This window comes from Phyllostomus hastatus, unplaced genomic scaffold (assembly GCF_019186645.2).
Source record: "Phyllostomus hastatus isolate PE091 unplaced genomic scaffold, TTU_PhHast_1.1 phas_contig_57, whole genome shotgun sequence".
In the NCBI taxonomy this organism is placed as follows: domain Eukaryota; kingdom Metazoa; phylum Chordata; class Mammalia; order Chiroptera; family Phyllostomidae; genus Phyllostomus; species Phyllostomus hastatus.
Genome location: NW_025333912.1, coordinates 1,924,753 through 1,950,215, shown reverse-complemented (window position 1 = coordinate 1,950,215; position 25,463 = coordinate 1,924,753). Strand labels below are relative to the sequence as shown.

The 25,463-nt window shown below is 36.7% G+C and overlaps 1 protein-coding gene across 7 annotated transcripts in view; it reads left to right on the top strand.

Annotated features, from left to right (window-relative positions):
* The window catches only part of SATB2 (SATB homeobox 2), a 190,288-nt gene that overhangs the window by 88,048 nt on the left and 76,777 nt on the right, over window positions 1-25,463 (top strand). For all 7 annotated transcript variants that reach the window (XM_045847651.1, XM_045847653.1, XM_045847652.1 and 4 more), the window contains one exon: window positions 7,348-7,450. In XM_045847651.1, the coding sequence (XP_045703607.1) occupies window positions 7,348-7,450 (103 nt within the window). The remainder of the gene's footprint in view (window positions 1-7,347; window positions 7,451-25,463) is intronic.

Sequence of the window (25,463 nt, the reverse complement as noted above, 5' to 3'; positions counted from 1 at the left end):
ATTTTTGTTCTAAGATGATGAAACAGTAATTCAACAGTGTATTCCACCAGCATTACTGGAGTCCCAATTAAGAGTCAGGCACTTTACGGTGGTCTGAAGATACAGGGGTAAATAGAGATGGGAGAGTAAGTGTTCATTGTAGGAAAAAGAGAGTGAAGCACCCAATACTACTTACCTCAAAGGAGAAAGATAGGTTATTGGGCTATTTAAAATAGACTCAGCTCATGAGTAAAAGTTAATCTGTTTTTAAATGATTCTTCCTTACTGCCCCCAAACCAAACCATATTAGATATTTACTCACTCAGATTTGGCAGCTGCATAAATGAGTGATTCAGTGGCTCGTATTCACTTTCTTGAGCATCCCATTGGTCTGCAGTTCAAAAGAGCACCCCAGACTTCAAAAGAGGAAAAGTCCATAGAAGATCAACAATTATAGCCTGAGGTGTACATATTTAAAGGAAGGGAAGCCACGATTTAGCTATTCTCCGTCTGGCCAGAGGCTTGGAAAGTATAGGTTGTGCTTTTGTGTCCGTGTATTTATTTTTGATTTCACCTTTCAAATGTGTTTGAGCACTGACAGCCTCTTCCTTCTCCTCTGATGTCCCCTGAGTCACCACTTCCAGCTTCTTTCTTCAGCCACAAGGTCAGCCCCATACAGCCTTATTTATCATTGCTTAGGCACAGGTCTCCCTTATTAAATGGTCTTACCTCACTGTTCCAATTTGAAAACGTTATGAACACATCTTTCTGTGGCTTATTTATTCTTCATTGAGGAGGAGTTCAGTGCTATAACCTCAGTCCTCAAGGTGCTGATCCATTAAAATAAGTAGAGCTAACAGTACCTGTCTTGTCGACCTCATAGGTTATTATGATGATCAAATGGAATGACTAAAAAGACCATCTTGTTAACTGAAAATTGCAAAGAACAAATAATTTGTAAATGAATGTACCTTCCAGTGCCCTTCTGCCCTCCCCCAACATGTTCTCTGTGACTCTGCATATGCTTTAAATATTTTTTTTGTGGTAAAATATACATAACATGAAGTTTATCTTTAAAACCATTTTTAAGCTTATAATTCACTGTCATTCATTATATTCACAGTGTTGTGAATTGGTTTCCACACTTTTCATCATCACAAACAGAAAGTATATAACCATTAAGTTATAATTCCCCCACCCCACTGTCCTCCACAGCCAACATGTAACCTCTATTCTGTCTCTGTGAATTTACTTATTCTGGTACCTCATAAAAGTAAAATCATAGAATATTTGTGCCCTTTTATGTTGGCTTATTTTACTTAGCATGCAGGTATGTTTTCAAAGCTCTGTTCCATGTGCTGAATTGAGGTTTTACTGTCAAATACTGTATATTGCCATGTACAGTGCACATCCATGGTTTTGGCCCAAACATTCAGGAAAAAAAATTTTTGTTTTATTTTTTAATTCCATTATTTATTTATATACTTGTTTTTTGTATTATAAAGGAATTTTAGCATTTATTTTTAAATATGTGGATATCATTATTGCTTCCTAGAGTTATACATGTAACTCATAAGCATAAATAAAAGAATTAAAAACATTTATACAGGTATGGAATTAATACTACTCATGTATAATGCACATCCTTATTTTTCCTTTAAAAGTTTGAGCAAAAAAGTGTTCATTATACATGGGAAAATATGGTATTTGAGGAACAAAATGACTGAGTTATTGAACTGTGAAGAAGTTACTAGACTTCTAGTATGATAGTGAAATAGCAGTTAGAATCTTTTTTTTTTTTTTAAGAAATAGACTGTAAAATAATTATTTCTGTCATCCCAAGCAGGCCTTGTCCATTTGGGGATCATTAAAGGACTAACTTAAATGCACACTATGTCAAAATGATGGGGCAGTGAAATCAGGCAGCCAGTTGGGTTGGTGGAAGAAAACAAATTGTTCGTGTCTCTTCTACAGACAAGTGGATGATAACTGCTGGACCAGTCTTGTGTTAACCAGTTGCCAATTGTCTGTTTAATTTAATCTTGAATTTGTGTATGAAGTGAGGATGCGCCCTGTCTCTTATTAACCAGTTGCCAACTGTTCCTTCGAGTTATTTTCATGCAAGGTTGTTTTAGTTCGAGGCCCAGCCATATGAACTCCCGTAGAAGGGGGCTCCGAGTGACAGTTTGAAAAGAATCCCTTGCTGGGTGATTGTGACGGCCACAGGAAATGATTGCGGGAGGGGAGAGAGCCCATGTTCGCTGACCCCGCAGCTTGTGTTAGCACTTTTCCAGGAGCCATGCCTGCGAATCCTCACAGCCCTCGGAGGGCGGCGCCAGCATCCTGGCCTCACAGAGAAGGGTGCCACCATTAGATCCACAAGCCGTTCAGCAGCTGTTTAGGGGGGAAGCTCTCAGATGGAGTTTTTTATTCTCCAAAGCTCAGAAAAGGGTTTCTTTCTACTAGAATGGGAAGAGTTTTCGATGGTTGTGTGGCTCAGGAATGGGGATAGAAAGGGTCAGTGGAAGGCTGCTAAAGGACATTAAATGAATTTTTCATGACAAAGTAATTCTCCCTATTAGTTTTTATTTCTTTACCATACTTAATTGAAGTAGCATTATAATCTCATGTTGTGTGTGTTTTTAGCATATCACAAAACAGAGTGAAGATGCTAAAAATGAGCAAAAAAAATGTGTGTTATTTTCATTGCCTGTGTAGTGCTTTACCTTGTATGTTAACATGGAAAAAATGGCCAGTTCTCCCCACTCTGACACTCTTCTCACTCAGGACGTTTTCACTGATAGAATATCTAACCACTCACTTTGTTTTTATAATGTTCTTTTTTTTTTGTGGCAACTGTAGTGTGTACCTGCAGGGTAGCTACTACTCTTAGTATAACATTCCTGTTCACAAATCTCACTAAGTCAACAGGAATGCAGTAAAAAATATCTAATTATTTTATCTTTCTTTTTGGGGGAAGAAAAGCAGCCACTCAGCCCTCTCTAAGTATATTGTACAAATAATCTTAATTTATGTTTATCATTTTGCTTTTCCTATTACATTTTAAATGACCTTCAGACATCTTAGTTTTCTCTGTTCTGATTCTAAGCTTGCTTGACTCATAGAAGGGGCCCAAATACCATTGCTTTATTTTTTTGTCACCTTATTTAGGAATTGGTGGCAGTATCCACTGTTGAGCTTGTGCTAGCAGGTAGGGGTGATGGTGAAGATGTCCTTCCTTCCGCTCATTAGCTTTCCTTCTGAAGATGCCTGTGACAGAGTGCGGCTGTAGTTGTGCCTCCTTGTAGTGCTTCTGTAGTGGTTTGACTTTGGACAAGACACTTTGTTCTGAGCTTCGGGCCCTCAGTTTGAAAATGGGAAGCATACTTATAGTCACAGGCGACATCTATTCTCCAGGCTAGTAAAAAACATGCGTGAGCATAAAATTTGTCTGAGGGACCTGAAAGAAATTTCAGTTTTAGATAAGCTACTTAGTCTATTGAGCTCTAATAAGTACTAATAATATTATAATATCCCCTTACAATTTGGCTTAGAGCAAATTCAAATGAGCTAGTTAACTTTGTAGTAACTGATTTTGGTATATTTTGATGTCCCCGATCCCTTATTTTTTTGTTTGTTTGTTTGTTTGTTTTTAATAACTTGAAGATACAAGTGGCAAGTGATGTGGCAGAGTGGCTGCAAATGAGGAAACTTGGATTTTACACCTCTGTCTACAATCTTCGTATTTAAAATCTCATGACTAATGACAAGGAAGTCTGAAACCTCTGAAACCCATCTGTAGTTGGGAAGACATGTTAAGCCTTCCTATTTATTTTAGTACATAATATTTTTTTCATAAAGTCACCGTGTCTGTATCCCTGTCCATATGGTGTTTATGGCTGTGACTGAGTGTCGTGAGGAGACTGCCCGCATTCCTTGTTGTACAAGTGTGCTCCCCATTCTTCCTCATTGCCTGTCCCCGTGCAGAATGGGATGAACTTAGTAAAGGCAATGTCATTTTCCTGGAACCCTCAGCAAACGTCGTCCCCTTGTTTAAGTATTACAAATAACAGTACACATATCTTTTGGGTTATTCGTATCAGCATTGCTTCATATGGACATGGAAGTTCAGGATTTGGTTGCATTCTAGATTGAAAAAGTTCCTGTTCATTTATCAAAAAGGTGTGGGAACCCTAAAAGTCCAGTTGTGTGGTTGCTCTAGAATGATTGGGAAATATAAAAGAGCAACATAAACTACAAAATTATACACATATTTTTAAAAGCGGTAAATGGAAATTAGATCTTTTTTGGCAGGGTAGTAGGTGGGAGAGGTTTTAATCATTAGTCATCCATTTTGCAGCAACAGTATCTCATCAGATCTAACATGCTGTTGATTGTAAGGTGCATCCCAATTTTCAGTGACATTAAAGTATCAAAAAATGTGGTTGTAGAGTGGATGCAGTGGATACAGCTTCTCTGCACCCAGGGCCTCTGGAGAACATTATTCCTTGTAGAGTCAAGGTCAGCAGGTGCTGGGTCTGTGTTAGCCCCTGTCAGTTTTATTTAGTTTATAATGAATTAAGTTTTGATTTAAAAAAAATCGGCATTAACATTAAGATGACCTTGCAGTATATGTCCAGAATGTTCTAGTGAGGCCTAGTAATTCAGACTCAGGCTATGAGAATGTGATAGCCTAATTTAGGATTAGGGAAAGTTCATGTTTGAAACTAAAATAATAAGACATAACCTGACCTTTCATCTAAAATATTCCCAATATGTGTCTCTTCTGTTTTCAAAGCTCTCTCATGTTGAATTATAAAAATGTATATCACTAAAACTTTGAGTGTCAGCTGTGTGTAAAGACCTGCAGAGAATTAATAGGAATAAAATTTGCCACAAATTTGAAGAGATCTTTTAGTGACTAGTCTGATTATCTGGGAAGCTCTCTTTATTTTCTATTCATAGTTCCTTGGCTCAGTTCATAGCTTAACCCTGTTTATTTTTGTTCTGTGATCAGTAAAGATAGAAACTGATTTATAATTATCTGAGGGAAAGAATAAATCTGACTGAGTCTCTGTGTAGCCAACCCCTTTTTAAATGAGTGCAAATGTGACTCTAGTATAGGACCTGGTGACAGAGCCCGTAGAAGCTCAGATGTTCATTCTCTTGCCACATAGATTGACAGTGGCCTTGTGCAGTGTCAATGAAGGTGCATCTGGAGCAATAACTGAGTAGTAAGACCAGGAGGTGAGGGAAATGTGGATTATCTGGGGCCAGAATATATGGTTCATGGCCTGGTCTTAAGGGCTAGGAAGACTTGAGGTACAGCTCCAGGCAGCGCTTGAGACACACTGCACTTTAGACTCTCTAGTCTGCAGTTGGAAACAGAACAGACACATATGAAAGGCATTATTTGGATGATGAATGCAGGAGCTTCTGATCTTACCTTTTGCTGTGGATGTTAAATCACTTTGCAATAGAAGGTTTAGCTCTGACTCCTGCCTCGGCTGCATAGTCTATGCCTTTCATACAATCAACATAGGGAGAAGACAAGTACATTTGCCATTATTCACATACCCCAGCATGGCTGTTGCATCTATTACTGGGCTGCTTTCATGTTAAATTTTTCATTATTATGACATTTCAGTTTGGCATTTTAAAATTTCTTCTCTGCCCCTTTTCATCTGTTATATTTCAGTGACTCAGATATCCCACATCAGAACTGTGTTAGACATGAGAGAGAAAAAAACTGAAACAGCTCTAGTCACTATCCTCAAGGGTCTCACAGACTAGGACAGAGAGAACAGCTCAGCCGGAGAGGGAACTAGTCTGGCTAGTCAGGAGACTTCTTTACTCCCTTGTCAATAAAATACAAAGCAGAACCCTGCCTCTGGAAGAGCAGGATCCTGCTGATCCTCCAGTGCAGCAGGTGAGGCTCCCAAAGTTCTGTGAGGTAGGTGATACGTGCTCTATGCGTTCCTAGGCTGTGCTCAAATCCTTAGATTAAAAGGGTTCTCCTTATTATCTCCCCTCAGAGAACAGAATTGTCATTTGGAGATCACTAACTAGGGGAGGATAGCCATTTGCTATGTACAAAGGGCCGAAGAGGTTTCTGTGAATTGAATTAGGAGCCCCCTCTCCACCAGTACTGCATACTGATTGAAAACGAGGGAGACTATGCGCTCATGGAGGGAATTGTTTCAAATGGGTGGACTATGCAGGACTGTTTGCTGGCATTTGAACCTCCTGGTAAATAATTTGCAATTACCTTGATTTATTGTTATCTTTTTAATCTCAGCAATTTTGTAGAAATCCCATTCGGAGTTCTAAGATTTTGCTCAACTGCTCCCTATCTAGGGTACTTTTTTTTTTTTTTTTAAGAAAGGCACAATTTCAAGGCAGGATATACAACCTAATATAGGTCGTTTGGATCTCTTGAATTGTTTATGTCCATTTGTTTTCAGACAGAATTTGCAGCAATAAAATTTATTTACAAAACATGCACGTGGACTACCATAGTTATTCAGGTTTAAGTTAACATCTGCTGCAAATGTTGGTCCAAGCACGCCATATTGACTGCAAACATATCTTGGTAGAAATTTTAATTCAAGGTGTGTGATTATAATTTTAATTTTCCATTTGTAAATCAGGTGATGCTCTCCTCTTTCCTTTTCCCCAAAATTACAAACAAGTCAGCTTAAGGGGTATAGCTGAGGAGGAAGAGGAGGATGAAGAGCGGGAAGGACTCAGGTACTGAAGCCCTCAGAAAGTTTCAGCTTTGATTCATTTCTGGTTGAAACACAGTACAAGTGTTATGTTTGGTTCCTCCTGCTCTAAAATAGCACTGTTAATTTTTTCATTTGGTGAATTTTCACACAAGTGCTAATCACACGTTTCTATAAATTATATTAATTTAACTGATTTCCCTAAATGTTGTTCTGCAGTGTGTAGCACGGATGTTCTCTGATTCTTGGCTCTCTAAGCTCGTTGCAGTTGGAAAGGAGCAGACACATCTGAAAGGCATTATCTGGATGACAGGTGCCGGAGCTCCCAGTCTCACCTTTTGCTCGGGCTCCTAAACACCCCAACCGTTCTTTCCCCATGTGTCTAATGTGTGTGTCCGGCCTCCTCCATCTTTGACGTGGTCCCTGGGTTGGTGTTTTGGAGAAAGCAGTCATCATATAAGTATACATTAAAGGGATAGTGAATGTAGACAATTCTATTTAATGTTTAATCATTTGGTTTGCAGGAGGGTGACTCCTTGAAAGTTAAAAGACAAAGGAGATTGCTGTGGGCTGTCGTGTGTCCTTTCTGGTCCCTAAAAAGGAGTATTTGTATTTATGAAAAACAACTTTTTTTTGTTTACAGAGTATGATTTCATCCATTGTAAATAGCACATATTATGCCAACGTGTCAGCAACCAAGTGCCAGGAGTTTGGGCGATGGTATAAGAAGTACAAGAAGATTAAAGGTAAACTTTTTATTTTTAAAGCCTGTTTTTGATTTCTTAGGCCAATGAATTGCTGATGCTCTGGAATTTATGCTAACTTTAGGTATAATTTTTAAAGAAAATTTTATATAATTTTTATACAGATGAGATTCTTAATATTTCCATTGAGATCCAAATTGGCTTCCTTAAAACTAAGATTGTATTAGAATTAAAAGTAAAATTCTTAGCATAATATATGAAGTTTATGTTTTCACAGGACATCCTTGTGAAGGTCAAGATCTTTCAAAATATTTTGAAATGGTTTATTTCACATAGGCATGTTTATTTAAAAATCTAATCAATAAATTATTTCTACTAATATATTAATGGAAATTTAAAAGCAGTCATCCTAGGTTAAATCAACACCTAAGTATAAATTACACACCAGAAGCACTGCTGTGGTACCAGGAGACCTTTGGTCAGGAATGGAGCTCTGATGTTGTGTTTATTTGGAGACGATTCTAGAGCGGTGGTTGAAGCCAAGGGCCTCTGCACTCAGGCAGACTTGTGTTCAAGCCTTGGTCTTCCATTCGCTAGCTGTGTGAGCTGGAACACATTATTTCACTGCACCAAGACTCAGTCTCCTCATCTGAAAAGTGAAAAAATAGAAGCATCGAAGCCGCTGGCTATCTGTGAAGACTAAATAAATTAATATCAGCACAAAGCAATCTCTTAACTAATAGCTATCATACTATAACAATAATTAATAGTAGTAGTCATGCTGGTAGTAATGTCTTATACAGGGTCCAGCACCAATAACACCCCGTTTTTTATTACAAAATCTTTTATTACAAAATCCTAAGCATGTAACGTAACAATATCACACTCAAGCACACCATGTGACATTTTAGGTGAAACATTCAAATTAAACTTATAAATTATTACACCCACATTATTACTCTACCAACCACACTCAAGCAGGCATTACTTTTGCCTGACCCTATATGTGGAATCATGTCTGGTCCTGAATATACAATTCCCTTATATAATAAATGCCATGCTATTTTTAAACCATCCATCCCTTTAAATATATTTGTGACATCTTGCTTTTGCAAATATGTCAGTATTGGAAAAATTATGTTGCTCTCACCGCAGTTCAAATGCTGTTTGATTCAAATACGACCAGCCCCCGAGGTGATTTGGGGAATTTGGGGTAACATAATAGCTTGATGTTTGAGGGTCTTCCAGTCCAAATTTTGCACAATTGTGGCATCATCCATCATGTTTTATTATAGGTTCTCATAGCCTTCCGTCAATTCACTGCCCCCATCTGAAGGCCAAATGACATTTATGGGGGGTAGGTAAAAGTAAAGGATGGATTTATTTGTTTTACTACCTGCAGGTTTCCTCTCGGGAGACAGAGTGTGGAAGTAAAGCTTGTCGGTTGTTGAGGATTTGGGAGCTTGTTTACAAGGTTACCTTTTGAGGAAATGAGCTTCACATGCACTGGTGGCATACTTCTGATTACAAAGGAGTGAGAGCATTTTATGCTAAATACACAATTTATAAGGAGAGTCATGATATTGAACTACCCAAGAGAAATTAAATTTACTAAAAATTGAGTTAAGATCTATTTCTTTACAACATTCTAAAATTCTTAGGACCCTTTAGATTCTGGTCTGGGCACTTGAAACTGTTATTAATATTAACTCTTGTAGAGGACACAGTGTTTATCGCCTTCACATTATAAGACATGATTGTGTAGTTCAGAAGGATTTCTTTTCTCTAAGTGTTATTTCCAAGTTTTTCTTTTAAAATAAGATTGTTAACATTCTTGAACATACCCTCTTTGGCTAAAAATCAAAAGAATCACACAGCTTCAAGGTCATTTGTTAAATCCTATTCACTTGCTGTTTAAGAGAAAGGAAGAGAGTGTCCTCTTTTAATAGTCTGGAGTATAATTCCAGATTTAGAAAGACTGGAAACCCTTCACTCTAGTGTTTTCTGAATTGCCACTACAGAATGCATGTGTGTGCACGTTCACACACATATTAACACTTATGGCTTCCACTTTTCTCTTTTCTTTCTTAGAAATCCAATTCTTCAAGTTGTTTTTTTTCCTCAGGATAGTAAATGCACAGTTAAATCTTCAAGTGCCATAAAAGCAGACTAAGACCTTGATTTCATGAGGAGGTCAAGGATCCACACACCTGAAGAGGCTGCCAGACACTGTGTACACATGCTATTCAAAGAGAGGGAGCTAGTCATTCCTGCTGAAAAGTGTGTGTGTGCATGTGTATGTGTCGGTGGGAAGAGAAAAGGGAAGGTTAAGGTATGTGTGAAGTAAACACAAGCTGCCGTAAAACAGTTCAAGTGGTGTTGATTCATCAGCCAGGGGAGTGGGAGGAAAAACAAAGAATTCATGACAGGTATAATGGTGTACGGAAAACAAACACCCAGAGAAGAGTGTTTTATTAACTTTCGACCCCTAGAGAAAAGGAAGTGTTGGACCCACACGGGCACGTTTCTTCGATGGAAGCTGTATGCTGTGAATAGATGCTGCTGTGGGAGTTTCTATCTAGTAGAATCCATTTCTCATGAGAAAGTAATGATTCTGTGTGTAAGATTTGTTTGTGTCCATACATTTCAAACTGAAAAAAAAAAAGAAAAGCAAAAGAAGGAAATTAGTAGTAGCAAAACCAGAATTCAACCTTAGGGCTTTTCCTGAGAGCCCAGGGGTCCATGTCCCTCCTTCTGGTTTTCCTCCCTCAACCCCTCCCACCTCCCTTTCAGCCCAGAGTTACCTGTTTACATGTACCATGGCCGACAGTCAGTAGAGAAGAAACTCTCTGACTAACTTACTGATGTTCCAAACTAAATGCAGGCTACATTGTTAAATATGTTTCCTATTATCTGCTAATGTCTGTTTTAATAAAACAGTGGGAACTAAATGGTTGCTTCTTAATCAAAACCATGATTTCCTAAACATAAGCTATGTGATTCTGTTACAAATTGCCACATATAGATCTCCTAGGTCAAAATTTTTTTCTCTTCTCATAGAAATAAATAAACAGTAAAATAATTATATACTCTGAAAGATCAAAGTAAATATGACTAAAACCTGGCAAAAATAAAAGTCTACTGGAAGGATTAAAAAAAAAGATCATATTGCAAATTCTATAGTTAATGCTTAAATAAATATGAGAAAAATGAACAATCAATAATTTGATATCATTAAAAACAGATGTAAAAACTATATACAAATGGAATTGTCTAAATTTTGAAGTAAACATTTTAATGTGCATTTTTTGAATTTGTTGTTCTTAAAGCTAAACTATTTACACTTTTCTTTAAAAAGTCCTAGGTTGGTTTGGCTTAGCATGTTAACTTTATTTTCCCCAGATCACAGCAAAGCACATTCTGTTTATCTTTTTTCTTTAATTTCAAAGACAATCACGGTTGACACAGACATATTTGAGTTAACATTAGTGTTAATTCGGGGTAGATGGGGAGACAGAATTTGTGTACTCTGGTTTTAAGGTCCAGAACCATGAACCTGCACCCCACGAATTTTTGATATTGAAGAAAATGAAGTGAGTGGATGAAGTAGTGGGTTGCTCCAGACAGCATGGTTTTGTTATTGCTGTTCATCTCATACTATCATTTCTTCTGGCCTACATTTTGTGATGTGGAGCTCATAAGCTCCAAAGTATAAGGAAAAAAAAGTACATTTTGTGTAAAAGTGAAAAAAAACCAACAATATTAACAGCTGTTTAATGTGTAGCAGTTTTAGTCTTAGATACAAAAATAATCCACCAGGACTTAAAAATGTTTGTGCTATTACAACATTATTTTTAAGAATTCTTGCGATTATGTAGGATTTGCTTTGCCCATTTTTCTTTTATAAGGTTTGTACATTTTAATAAAGCACTTATTTTTTAACATAATTCTTCTTTTGCATTAATTATTTTTAGACAACAACTTTCCCCACCATTTCTATGAAAGTAAGGGGAATTATGTATGCCATACTAATAGGAATTATACTCTTATGGCAACCTTCTTTTGCCATAAGTAGGGGAATTACACTCTTCTGGCAACCTACTTTTGCAGGGGATTTTGTAACAATACGATAGTGCCTTAACAAAAAGGGCTCATATATTTTAAATATTTCTTAATTAAAAATTAATAAGTTAAAAGAAAATAATTTTATATCTAAAGTGTTTTTCATCTGGCAAAATGAACTGCTGTCTTGGTCAGGTCAATCAGAAATATTTAATATGTTCCAAGAATTAAGGGGTCATTGAAGGTTCACATAAATACTAGTGGATATTATGAAATTATTTGTGTCATAAAATAATACCACTAGAAAGAATGGACCTAACTAAACCCCATAGTTTTGGCCCAAAAGCAAAATTATTCCCATCACTTTCTTTTTCTCAATTATTGCTCAAGAACCCCCTGATTGCTAGTTGTCTTAATTTTATTTGTTTATTTGAGCTTATTTTGCACAATATTAAAAAGCTGGGAGAAATGAGGATTTTTAAAATCAGTGTTACTTCCCCAAGCCTGGTTTATTCTAGTAATCAGTATTTTATCTGACCCTGTCTGATCTAGTCTTGCAAGATCAAACGTCCAGGCCAGCAAGCAGACAGTAAACAAAGCCCATGAAGGGTTTCAGTAAACACAAAGATTAGATGTTGAATGAAAATTAAACTCCTTGAACTAGTCCTCTGTACTAAAGTGGTTAAGTGGGTTGTGATTAAAAGAAATAAGTAATTATGATCATTATAGCTGAAATGATATAATGTTACCACATTTAAAGCACCTCTTGTACCCCAAAATGATTGTGTCATTTACAAAGTAGTGCCTCAGAGTTGAATAGAGAAATCAGTGTCCTCTGACCTGGTTCCATAAGGCAGCCCTTGCCTTGCCAGGGTGGTATCGGTGGTCAGGACAATGCCTTTAATCAACTGCCGGTACTTCTGCCCCTGCTGTTGTTCAGCTCCGATGAGGTAAAAGTAACTTACTTTTATCTACCTCATTCTTCTGAGTTATGAAAGAAATTTTCTTTCAGCTTTGGATCTAAGTTAAGGTGTTTGGCAAGGAAGTTTTTTGTCCCCTCCTTATATTGTACCTTGCTTAAAGCAATACCATCATCAAATCCTTGAATTTTATATAAATATTGGATTCCTGGAAATACAAAGATCACTTTCACAATCAACCGCTTTTTATCTTCCTGGTTTTCCAATATTTGGAAGGACCTTGTACATACTCACTGTGACAGTCACTGATGGATACTGGTGCTCATTCATCAGTCCCCTTACCCTACCTGGCCTTATGATTAGAAGCTTGCTGGTAGCGTCAGCAAGTGGAAGAATGGTGTTTGGAGAATGCCTTGAACCCTAAGCTCAGATGTGGGCTAATTCCTTACTTGGATATTTTTTAAAAATTTGCCTTTATTGTTTTAAACATTTTATTTATTTATTTTTAGAGAGAGTGGAAGGGAGGGAGAAAGAGGGGGAGAGAGAAAGAGAGGAGAGAACTATCAATGTGTGAGAGAAACATCCCTCCGTTGCCTCTCGTATGCAACCTAACCAGAGGACTGAATGTGCAACCCAGACATGTGCCCTGACTGGGAATTGAACTGGCAACCTTTCACTTTGCAGGATGACACTCAACAAACTGAACCACAGTGGTTACAGCCTTATTTGTATTTTAAGATACCAATTCCAGCTGTACTGGTAGCTGCTTCTCTAGAGTGAAAGTGTTCATTCATAAGTGTTTAAAGAAGTAAAAACAGTTTGTCAACAATGTAGTTTGTAGATTAAAAGAAGCAAATTTGCTATCTGCTCATTTATACATATCAAATACATGTATACATATGTTAAATACATGTATATGTATAAATGCATGTTAAAAATGGATAGAAAGGGGAGAAGGATCTGCTTTTCTAACTTCCTCCTTTCCTTCCCCATCTGTCCATCCATCCATCTATCCATTTAATATACTTCCTATTTGAAAGAAGTATAAGACACAGGTCCTGGTTTCAAAAAGTCTATAGTCTATATAAAATAACTTATAATATAACACATGTTTGGCCATTTAAAAATAAATCTGAGCATCTGCTTTTATACCTGGCAGTAAGTTTTCCTTGCAAGAAAATTAGTCACAATTAGATAACTAATTTTAATTAAGCAAATGTAGAAGCGAGTGCCTCTACTATAGGCCACATTCAGTGTTAGAAGAAGTGAGAGACATCCAGTAACACATAAGATGTGGTTCCCAACTCTAGTTGTGTTGCCCTCAGCCTAGCTGGGGATGCACCCCTGTAAGTATGTCTGGCAAGTAGATGGTATTGGTATAAGCTGGTGGAATGGTAGCACAGAGAAAGGTCCACAAATTCTATTCTCTAAGTGCCAAGTTTGGAGGCAAGGCAGCAATTTGAGAAGAAATAACACATGGGGAAGCAGATAGGGGGGAGAAGAGGCATTATGTACACACTGGGGGAAGTAGGCAAAATAAAATCTACTGTAGTGATATGTGGAAGTAAAGACACTGAGGGAGGTGAGACTTGGCTTTTGGTGGAAGTAGCGAGAAAGAGTGAAGTGACCAATCAATATGTATGTGGGAAAGAGAAAGAGAAATCAGAGTAGAATCCAGGTTTTTTGAGCTTAAGTGACTCTTGGTTTTGACAGAAATAGGACAATGTATATTTAGAGCAAGTTGCTGATAACTTCAGTGCGAGTTGGTGAACTGCGTGGAAATTCCCCTCAGACTATTCAAGATATGGAGCCAGCTGGCCAAAAGATGGGACTAGAGAATAGATTTTGAAGCCAGTTATTTGGATGTGATAGTTAAAATGATACCAAAGGAGCCTTCTGAAAGGAGAGAATGAGACCAGGAGGGGATTGGAGCTTTGAGAGGAAAAGGAGCATGGTTTAAGAAGGCATGATTAGGAAGGAAGTAGAGTTTCATGGAAGCCAGGAGAAAATGGGTTACCAGTGGAGAAATGCTGTTGGCGGCGCCAGGAAGAGGACAAGGAGAAGAGGTAATTGAGAGTTCTTAGTTTTGGCAAAAAGGAGACCATAATGACTTGGAGGGAGCTATTTGCCTGTAGTGTGAGAACAAAGGTAACATGTGCATCCAAGAAGGGAAGGAGGCAAAGAAATGAGGATGGTGGATACTGGTTTAGGAAATAATATAAAGCAATTGCTACAGCACTAGGGTTAAGTAGAACACACACTTTCCCCTTCCCCCTTTGTACCCCAATACTCAGGAGAGGGAGTATGGAGTCGGTGGGAGCTAAGATCTCTGAAGATGAAGAGGGATGATTAGCTAGAGTTCATGATCTGGGAGGGGATGGGATCTGAGGCACAAATGACACTTTCCCTTTGAAAGTAAAAGAACCTGGAGGAGAGGAGATGGATAAGGAGACAGATTTTGAAGATGGAGTGAGGGGTAAAGAAAGAGGTAGTTTGCACCATATGGTGGGGGTCGTAGGTGATGTGATTATCTAGCAGGGAAGGAGAGAATGGCTGGGATTGGGCCTTGGTAGAGGAGAACACCTGAATGAGTTCTGGATCAGTGTCATTTGGGAAACAATGAGAGAGAGGTAGGGTGTTGAACTGAAGTGACGTAATTGAGGATTTATAGTGGTACAAGTCTCTTTCATTCTTAGCATTTATTCACAGTGTGCTTTAGATTTCTCATAGTTTCATATTTTCATTTGTCCTGCCCAGAAGCAAGATTAAAAACTCAAAAACAGATAGATCTGGGGGTGAGTGACAAAGAATCTATAGAATTGTGAAATGAGAGTTTTTGTCTGGAGACCAGGAAATGTCTAGCTTATTTAAAATCTGGTGTTATTGTAGCTATGTCCTCTAATTTGGGGTGAATCAGGTGGTTAAAATCGGAGAATTCTCTTGGTTTCCTGATTAATCAATCATTTAATTTGCTTAAGTAAAAATTTTTATTTGTCTTTCTTCAGACTATTTACAAAGTTAAAAGCTGAAAAGCACTGAAATTTGCAAGGTGCTTGAAGCTCTTAAATACAAGTGCTGTGTAAGATGCTAGGACTAACATGACAATTGCCTGTGATAGATAATTTAGCTAGCCATTTGCCTGACTGAGGATAGGCCTTCATTTAATTTGCAAGAATTTGAGCTTATCTGAACTTGGAGTCTTGAATTCCCCAGGGAATGGACCTGACTCATCTGGAATACCAGGCAGGCTGTGAGTTCTAACATTGGGCCTTTCAGGCTGTCAGCTTTCTAAGTTCCATGTTCCATAGCAGTTTTGATTCCAGACTAAGCCCCTAATAGACCAGCCATTTCTTGGAGGAACACCTGGCGACTCATTCATTATGTGATTTCCTTAGAGCCCTGTGAGTATAGGACCTTGAACACTGTAGGTACTTAGTAAATATTAATAGAATTAAATTATATAGATGAACTTGTTTGCACATATATAAACTTAGAATAGTTTTATTTTTGCACATATTATATTGTGAGTAATCTTATTTACTGATTTCTCAATTGAGAGGAAAAAAATACTAGGTTGTTTAAATCATTTTATGAATGTCCTTAGCAAATTAGTTATTGTTTAGAATCATTCTCTTTTTCTACTAATTAGTTACTGAACTAAAGATTTAGCAATAGTCAGTTCCACTGAAAGAGACAGTAATGCCTTTATTGAGTAAAAATTAGGGACCATTTATATCTAAGAAAAATACCGTTTGAGGTTTTTCCTGCTAGTTGATTATTTTCCTAAAGAAATGGCCTAAGACATTTAAGTTCTATAAAATTACAGAAAAAAGAATGAATCATGGGTTGATTGTTTCCTTGATTAGTTTTTCTTCGATAGGTTGAACCAAAGAATTGATACACACATCGAATGCTAAATGTCAAAAGTAGAACACTCCTGAACAATAATGCTGAGTTTCTCAAGTGTTTTTTCTATCATGTGTGAATTCACCTCTGAAATGATAGTTTCAGATTAAAATAAAGAATAAAATAAAGATATTATTATATATAAGTAGCTTTAACTTATACAGAAAGTTATGGGAATACTTGAAATGATCACTGATTATTCAAACTATGATAAAGCATTGTCTGAAACCAAAAGGGACAATAACGTTCTGATGCAGTACCAGTAATGGTGGACAATGCTCACTTTTTCCATGGAACATAATGGGGGTTCTATGAGCTTTTATTGCCCCAAAACAGAGGTGTCCAGATTCAAGTTGCTTTATGGTAGACATATATGTTTTTGCGGATCTTAATATGATGGAAAAAGGAAGTTGATAATAAGGGGAAAATACACCTAAGACCAGTCATTCAGTATTATCACAATGCTGGCTGGTACATTTCACTTACGGGGCTGGAAGCGTTTTCCTTCCAAACCTTGTTTTATTAGGAGTTAACAAGTTGGCTCTGAATATCTTGCTTGAGGCAGAGACTTTGCAAGCAAGTTCTCAACCCAGAGACAGATTCTCTTTAACAAATGTAGAGGAAAAAATCTTTAGGTTTTGTAGTCCTAAAAGACTTAGCTTTTTTCTTTTCTCTTTTGCCCTTCAGCCCTTTCAGAAGCCTAATATTTTCTTTAATTATATTTAGTGAACTCTTCTGGCAATAGTTTTTTCCCCCCAATGGTGTAGGATTTATATGTGTTATATATGGGATATTAGATTTAGCTCTTAAAATCACTTCTGTCTCTTTGTGTTAACAGAAAATGGTTTTTATATAACAAATTGACTGTACCCACACTTACTGAAGAGGAGAGAGTAAATCAGGAGTATTTTCCGTCATTGGGCATATTCAGTATTGGCAGGTGGGATGCTGCTCCAGGTTTTCAGGGGAATTAGTATTGTATTTACATTTTAAAGAGAATTTAACTCTGAAGTACTTTGGGTGAATAGTAGGGTTATTTAACATTAATGTGTAGTCCAGTTCAGAGAGAGGAGTCATCAAAATATCAGGTAGAGCCACATGAAATCACCATTTTTGCAGGTCAAAATTGTTGCACATCACCAATTTCATGTACTTCAATCATATGTGAATTTATTGTGATTTCCCAAGATTCCCAGGTTATTACCATGTTATGTGAGTGTGAATACACATTTTATTTCTTGTTGGTTACCTGGTTCAAAGAAGCACTTCATATTTACAGGGTTTATGAAGAATACTTGCTGAAGTTCTATGTTGTATGATTCATGTCTTTCATTGGTCAGGTGGGAATCCATGTTGATGACACTCATTTAGGGACACAGCTTTCTTTTGGCCACAAAGAAAAACAGAAGAAAGGGAAATTCCTGAAAAGACATATAATGAATATGAATTTGTATTAGATGACCGGAATGAATTGATAGTAAATGACAAGATAGGAATCAAAAGGAGCTATGTTTCATTATCAGATAGAAAAGCAATTTAAATCATAGATAGATGTTACATCTACATATTCTAAACAGTTAAATTGTTTGAAACAAATCTAGGTGAGTTTTTTTCTTAAAGCTAATATTATTCAATACTGTATCTCTAGGGGCTGACATCATTCCTAGCACATAATAGTTGGTTAATAAATATTTATAATCCAAATTAAAACAATAAACAAATGTGCATGACTTAATTTTATTGATTAGCTAATTTAATTTTTGAGGAATCAGTGATTTCATCACTTTTTTGACCAGCTTTTTTAGTCTGTCACCTCAGGAAGGCCTACAGGGTGTTAGTGGAGCATGAGTCTGAGTAGAAGGCAGGTTTTGTCTGTGGGAAAGCTGATAAGCCCTGACTCATACCCTAAAATTAATAATAATCACATGCCCAAGGCTACATAGGTTTGCATTCTCATTCTTCCTTTAATAGGTTTGTAACATTACTTTTTCTAAACTTCTTCTGCAATAAAGTGGGTATTATAATATGTCATACAAGTGTTGTGAGAATTAACTGACAATAATATACAAAGGATTTAGCTCAGTGCCTCAGCTACTATGTATGTGACAGGGCCTGATGGTACCTGCAATGCCAACATGCTTTAAAAGAGGTGCATTAGCATGATGTGAAAATTTGAGCACTTATAATAAAAACATTTTTCTCTAAAGGAAACCATTAAAAAGTACTTGTAAAACATTTAGGCCCTAAGAACTTGACTTAGAGTTATGCAGAGAAAGAAAAATAGAAAGTAGTTTTCACAGTCCATGTGGTTTGTTTATTATGCTTATGAGGCTAGAGTGAGCCATAATCTTTTTAAATGTTCCTAAATATTTATCTATGTTTGGATAGCTATTTGACCTTGAACAAGTTATCTAACTTCACTGGTATTAGACATAATCACTGTGTTTAAAATCGAACACCACAGTTTTGGGGCTACGGGTGGGGAAGTAGGGAACTTGGGCTGAAGGTTTGGAAATCCAAGGCAATGGTATGTTCATATATCTTTTCTCTGTGCTCAAAGGTTTGGGTATTTGAAATTATCAATTTCATTGGCATCTTTTCTACAAAGAGTACTAAAGGCAAGCCTATGTGTTACCTTTGTAGAATCACTTGCAGAGAACTTTCTGAGGCTAAAAGAGTCACAGAGGAATTCACCATCCTTTTAAAAAAGTTTTGGCTTATGTTCTTCCATCCAAGGTATTAGGAGATGTTTTGGGGGAGTACTAGAGTTTTATAGCACTCATTCATGCTAATCGGTTTGCATGTAGTTTCTTAATGGTTTAAGGAAAAATCCATAGACCAAAAATTCTAGAAATTTCTTAATGCGAAACCTTTTACCCAGTTCATTATTTTCATTCATTATAACCATGGGCAAACCCCAGGGGTTATTTCACAAAAGCAACTGTGTTAAGGTTTGTGTTGAAACACTAGGTTCTTAGTTCTGGAAAAATTATTAGTCTTTTACACAGTATTGATAGATGATAAACTTGCAAGATCAGTCCTCCAACTACCATGGTTGCCACTGTAAATACTAATGTTCTTGTTGCTGAGTGGAGTTTCACTAGGAGAGATGTTTTAGGAGAGTCTTAACTTTTAGCCAAAGAGTCAAAAAGCAGAAGCAATTATTCTGAAAAAGAGAATTGTTTTGAAAATCCTATCAGCGGCACACTTTAAGATGCTATTAGTACCATAAGAAACACGGAAGGCTGATTTAAAACCAGTTTATAGGTAATTCTTCTCATTTTACAGGTTATCCCACAATCACCCAGCTAGTTACAACTCAGGCCTTAAAAATCCCAGAGTCATCTTCTTTCCACCTATCCTATGCCACCTAGCTCTGATTGGCAGGCATCTGTGCCAATCAGATGCTTCTCTTTCTGCTGCTCATAAATACATACTCAGCTGTACCCTTTGGGACACTTAGTCACTGGAGAATATACTTTGAGTTTTGAAATTTTACTGTTTACAAACATCTTTACAATCTTTACAGACATGATGTAAATAATGACATTTAACTGAGACAAGCACTAAAGTGAAGAGGAAAAAAAATAGTGGTTTTTTTTGTTTGTTTGTTTTGTTTTTGCTTTTTTAAGTTAGGACATTTTGGTGCCTTTTTATTCTCTGGAAAATAAAAACAAGCCAGTAAGTATTTGCTTTTTTTTATTTATTTATTTTTAAGGGATTTTATTTATTTTTAGAGAGAGAGGGGAGGGGAAGGAGAAAGAGAGGGAGAGAAACATCAATATGTGGTTGCCTCTCGTGTGCTCCCCCTACTGTGGGACCTGGCCCCGAAACTCAGGCATGTGCCCCTAACTGGAAATTGAACCAGCAACCCTTTGGTTTGCAGACCAGCACTCAGTCCGCTGAGCCACACTAGCCAGGGCAGCATTTGCTTTTTAAAAATACTATAGGAAACTTTCCTTTCTTCTTTGGTTGATAGAAATGTAATATGTATACAAGTGCACCCCAGAGATACTGCAGGTTTGGTTTCACACCACTATAAAAAAGCAAGTATCACAAACAAGCAAGTCACCTTAATTTTTTGGTTATCCAATGCATATAAAAGTTATGTTTACACTATACTATAGTTTATTAAGTGTGTAATAATAATTATGTCTCAAAAAGCAATATATGTATCTTTAAAAAATAACTATTTCTAAAAATTGCTACCCACCATCTGAGCCTTCAGCAAGGTATGATCTTTTTGCTGGTGGAGGGTCTTGCCTTAATGTTGATGACTACTGATTGATCCCGGATTAATACAATAATATAATAATGAAAATAGAATATAATGTTGAAAATATAATAGAACATTGACAATATGATAATAATGAAAAAGCCTGAAATATTGTGAGAATGACCAAAATGTGATATGAAGTGAGAAATGCTGTGGGAAAAATGGTACTGATAGACTTGCTTATCACAGGGTTGCCGCAAACCTTCAGTTTGTAAAAAATGCAATATGGTGAAGTGCAATAAAGCCAAGTGCAATAAAATGAGGTATGCTTGTACATTTAAAGCATACTTTATTTCTTGAATTTTCCCCATTTTGTATGCATAGTAATTTTTGAAACTTAAAGCTGTTATTTGTATAGCATTCCTGTAAATTTAATTGCAAGAGTTATGAGATTATGTCATTTTATTTTCCATCTCTTCTTCTGCCTCCTAATTCATAGGTCAGAATATAAACTATTAAGCCTCATTTGGAGAAATGGAATAGCAACATATTCCTGCATGTGCCAAGAAGCATGTAATTCTATACTGATAATCAATTCTTTTAAATTGTAGGGATTTGTTTTTAAGCTTGATATGATGTAATATGGCATAGTTACTTGAAACAAAAGAAAAGATTGCAATTCTTTGGATGACCTTTAGGAAATAGCAGGCATTGGCCAGAATGTCCTAATCAGGAAATTTTGAAATAAGAAGCCTTCTCTGTTAATCATAATTATACAGATATTTTCCTGATATTTACAAAAGCACTTTAACAAAGATCTTTCACATAGATACTGATCATATAAACTTTACTCTTACAATTTTAGAGATAATAATAAGCATCCAGTGTAATCTCAAAAGACAGCAAGTAAAAGCAAAGGTAATATAAACATTGATTCTCAAATTTTAATTGTTGGAATCTTAGCACATGTAAGAGCTCTAAGAGATTCTGATTCAGGGCCCATGAATTTATATGTCTAACAGGTTTCCAGGTGACATGGAAATTAATGGTTAAAGGACAATATTTTGAGTATCTCTGAAACAGCAGAGACCTGAAATGTACAGTTTATGTTCATTCATCTCTACCTACACATGTACCAAGATGAATCTAACAGTCATGGTAAACATTGCAGAGTGCCAGGTGTTGTTCTAAGTGTCACCAAATATTAACTCATTTAATCTACACAATAACCCTTCAGGGAAGGCACAATTATTAACTCACAAAAAGTGTATGAGGAAATGCAGACACAGGGAAAGCAAGGTTATACATCCACCAAGGGGCAGAACTGAGGTTTAAACCCTGGCAGTCTAGTTTAGGAGTCTCTGCTGGTAGTCATATCATACATCTTTCCCAACAGATTAAAAGATATGTACCCAAAATTTCAATTAAAAAAAATTACCAAAAAAGTGTCAGATAGGAATATAAGACAAGATTTGTGTGTGTGTATATATAGTATTGAAAATGTTCTTGCAACCACCTAATATATATATCTATATATATATATCTATCAGGGATTTGCAATAATTAAAATAAGTACTTGGCTTCCTGAATGTACTGTAAAATTGTTTGAAATAAAGTCAGATTTTTGAATCAAATATCTTCTAATTATAATGCAGATAAATCTCTTTGGAGAAGTGTAACCCCTGGGGTGTGAATAAGCTGCCATAGCCAGCAACCATGGGCATTGAATAGCTAATGGTCAGGCGATGCTTTTGGCTGGAACGTCAACTGTGAAGTTGGGAAGGCTGTGGGATTCTAATACAGGGCTATGAAGGCCTCTTCTACTTTGGAGTTGAATGGAATCCCAAAAGCTCAAAGGGTAGTTAGATTCTGGTTTCTCATTCCCTGTAATTTTCACTGACTCCCAGAAAACTCAAAGGAATCAGTAAGATCCTCTCGAAACTGTGAGTTTCTCAGAATCCTAGCAGATTCCAGATCTGTATTGTGTGCCCAAGGGTGAGAATAGCTACAGAAAGCCTCTCGGCTGCTGAAGTGTGTCAGCCCCACTTGTTTCATTAGTTCTTCAATCCACATCCGGTCTGGGGACTTGCACATGGAGCTGGGGGCAGCATTCTTTCCCTGGCACTTTCCACTCTACAGGTCACCTTCAGGACTCCAATAGTAGTAGTAGAATCAAATTCAGGGGGACTTCAGTTGTATCTCTGACATAAAGCCCTGGAAGCAGTGTGTTTCTAGTGTCTGTTTAGTTAGAAAGCATTTTGGCTTCATCGAGAACGTTTTCTGTTTGAATGTGAATGTTGTTTCCATCATCAGAAGCAGCACTGCCTTTTACTCTTCACTTTCAAGATTTCTGATCCATGGCTGGATATTGCAGACATAAGATGGTGCTTCAGAGCCAAGGTGTCGTCTTTGGACTTGATTTGGTTTAAGACAGACTTAAGATGATGTTTTTTTCTCAGAGTGAGAAAAGCAAAACACAAAATCAGGCACTTATGTTATGTCTGCATTTCATTCCTTGTGTTTACTTCCAAATAATTTAAAAAGAAAAAGAAAGGAAGGCAGAGAAAGAGGGAGGAAAAAAAAGGAAGGGAGGGAGGTTAGAAAGAAAAAGAAATAGAAATAATGAATACCCAAATTCAGTTTGTGATGTTCCTCTGACTCTTTTTTAAAGCTTTTGTATTTCACCTGCTGTGACTTAAGAGGCTAAATATTCTGATACTATTTTTGTGGGAGTTGCAGCAGAAAAAAAATTGAAAACTTTTTTAAAAATTTGGCAAAATCTGCAGACCATTACTGATGCATTGCTTTGGTCAGTGGAAATGCACCCTGTTGATGAGCATTTGAGTTTTAGCCACAGGTGATGCTGGAATGATGATTCTTTCTCCTCTTTGTTCTTCAAAGTAAAGAACTTGGCTTTTATTGGTAGAGCTGTCAGGGACTGAAAAACATTGACAAAGATTCATTACTTAGCCAAACTTTAGAGAGGCCCCTGAACCTTCTCCTAGGCCCATCTGTATACTTCCTTATAAATTCCAGTTTTAGTAAGAACCCTGCCAAGTCAGTTTAACCAGAACCCCCTATAACCGTGATATCTGATCACCTTTGATATCTCATCTTCCACTGTCCCCCAGGTGATGTCTGATTACTCTGGCCTGTCTTCAGCAAAGAATCCTGTTAGGTTGGTTTAACCAGAATCCCCTTTACTTTTGATATTTCCTCTTAAGTAATTTTCCATCCACTGACCCTAACCCTACTCCTTGGATGTAAATTCCCACTTGCCCATGCTGTGTTTGGAGTTGTGCCCAAACTCCCTTCACACCCTGCAGCCCTATTGTGGTGTCTCCTCTGTCTGTTGCAGTGGTCCTGGTATAAGGTCTGTCTTACCATCTTTGACACATGTTGCTGGATTTTTTTTCCTTCATCAACATAGGGGTGTCTTCAGTCTAATAGGCAAAAATTTAAGACTGGCTGTCGATGGGCAGCATCTGGTTTTCAGAAATGTTTTCATTGGCTTTTATTGTGTTTTGAAAATGGAATTAGTTGCCAACACTTAAAAATTAGTAGCTAACATGTAAAAATCCAACTTTTATTTTCTTTAAAAAAATCTGAAGAAATGACAATGTGAGGAAGACAAAAACTGGCTGATGCAAGTTAGGGGCTGCTCCCTTTGGACTGAGCAGGCTTTCCCTCGCTCTACTCAGTACCCTGCAGCAGGCGTCTCTGGCTGTTCTCCACCTAGGTGTGCAGGCATTTGTGTTTGCAGTTCCTTTGTTGTGTTTTCCTAAGTGGTTAGTACTTCATGGTGTTACCACGTGTTTCTAAAGATATTTCTACAGTCACCGTTCTTAACTATATGAACTTAGAAAGATCTAGGAACTCGTAAGAAAAGAAGTATTATGTATAATATAATCTTAAAGGAATATGGATTGACATTATTCTGTTCTGTATTACCCCAATTCCTATAGGCTTCATGGAACTCGGATATTTGTGCTTAATTGTGTGCATGATTATGACTAGATCTGTGAATGGAGTGTTTTTTTATTGATGGTATCATTTAGCTAATCTCATGAAAGTAACTTACTCAAATGTAGCTAAATCATTGAAAAAGGAAAATGTTGAAATTTTGGAAAATTAGTTTTTGGTCAAAGAATGCATGCTATGAGAGAATGGTCTGTGCTTTTTAAGTAGAAAAAGAAACAGATAAAAGTTTTGCTTAACTACCTGAAAACATAATTTAATATTTGAATTTGTCTTTACTTTGGCTGAATTAAAAAGCAGTTAAACAAAAGTGAATAAAATGTCTACCTGGGGCCAACTATTTCTGCTTATAAGGTATGACTTGACTCTAGAAGCAGTCTGTAGTCTCTGCCGCTCTTCACAGTAAGGAAACTATACTGGTAATTTTTGTTTTATGAAAACTGTCTTAGCTTGCCTTATTTGAAGGCTCTTAACTATTTGCTTGGCTTGATTTTAAGATTGTATACCTTAAAGTTTAATTAGTACAATGACTGAAAAATATTTGCTGTTAGCGGATGAAATTCAAATAATTTGTTCACCTTGAACCTCATGAAGGAGAGGTTGAATACAAGCTAAATGAATTACATTGAAGGATTAAGTTAAAAATTGAACACTTAAAGAAATTTGATGTAAACTTTTGACTTATTATGGGGTTCATAGGAAAGTGAGGTAATATTCAGATTTTTTAAAGCAGGAAAAAATACTGTATGTGTCATAATGCAATGTGAGCCCAAGATTATCTGTTTTCTGAGGTTTTGAATATATAAAATTTTAGATATGTAGAGAAAATGGTCAAATGTTTACTTATATTTTTATCTATTAATTTACCTCTTCATATGCATTTTAAAATCACATATTACATAAAATATTAATTTAGAAATACTGCTTTTCCCCACCCTTAAGATTCATTAACAGATTACTCAAAAGTCTTCAC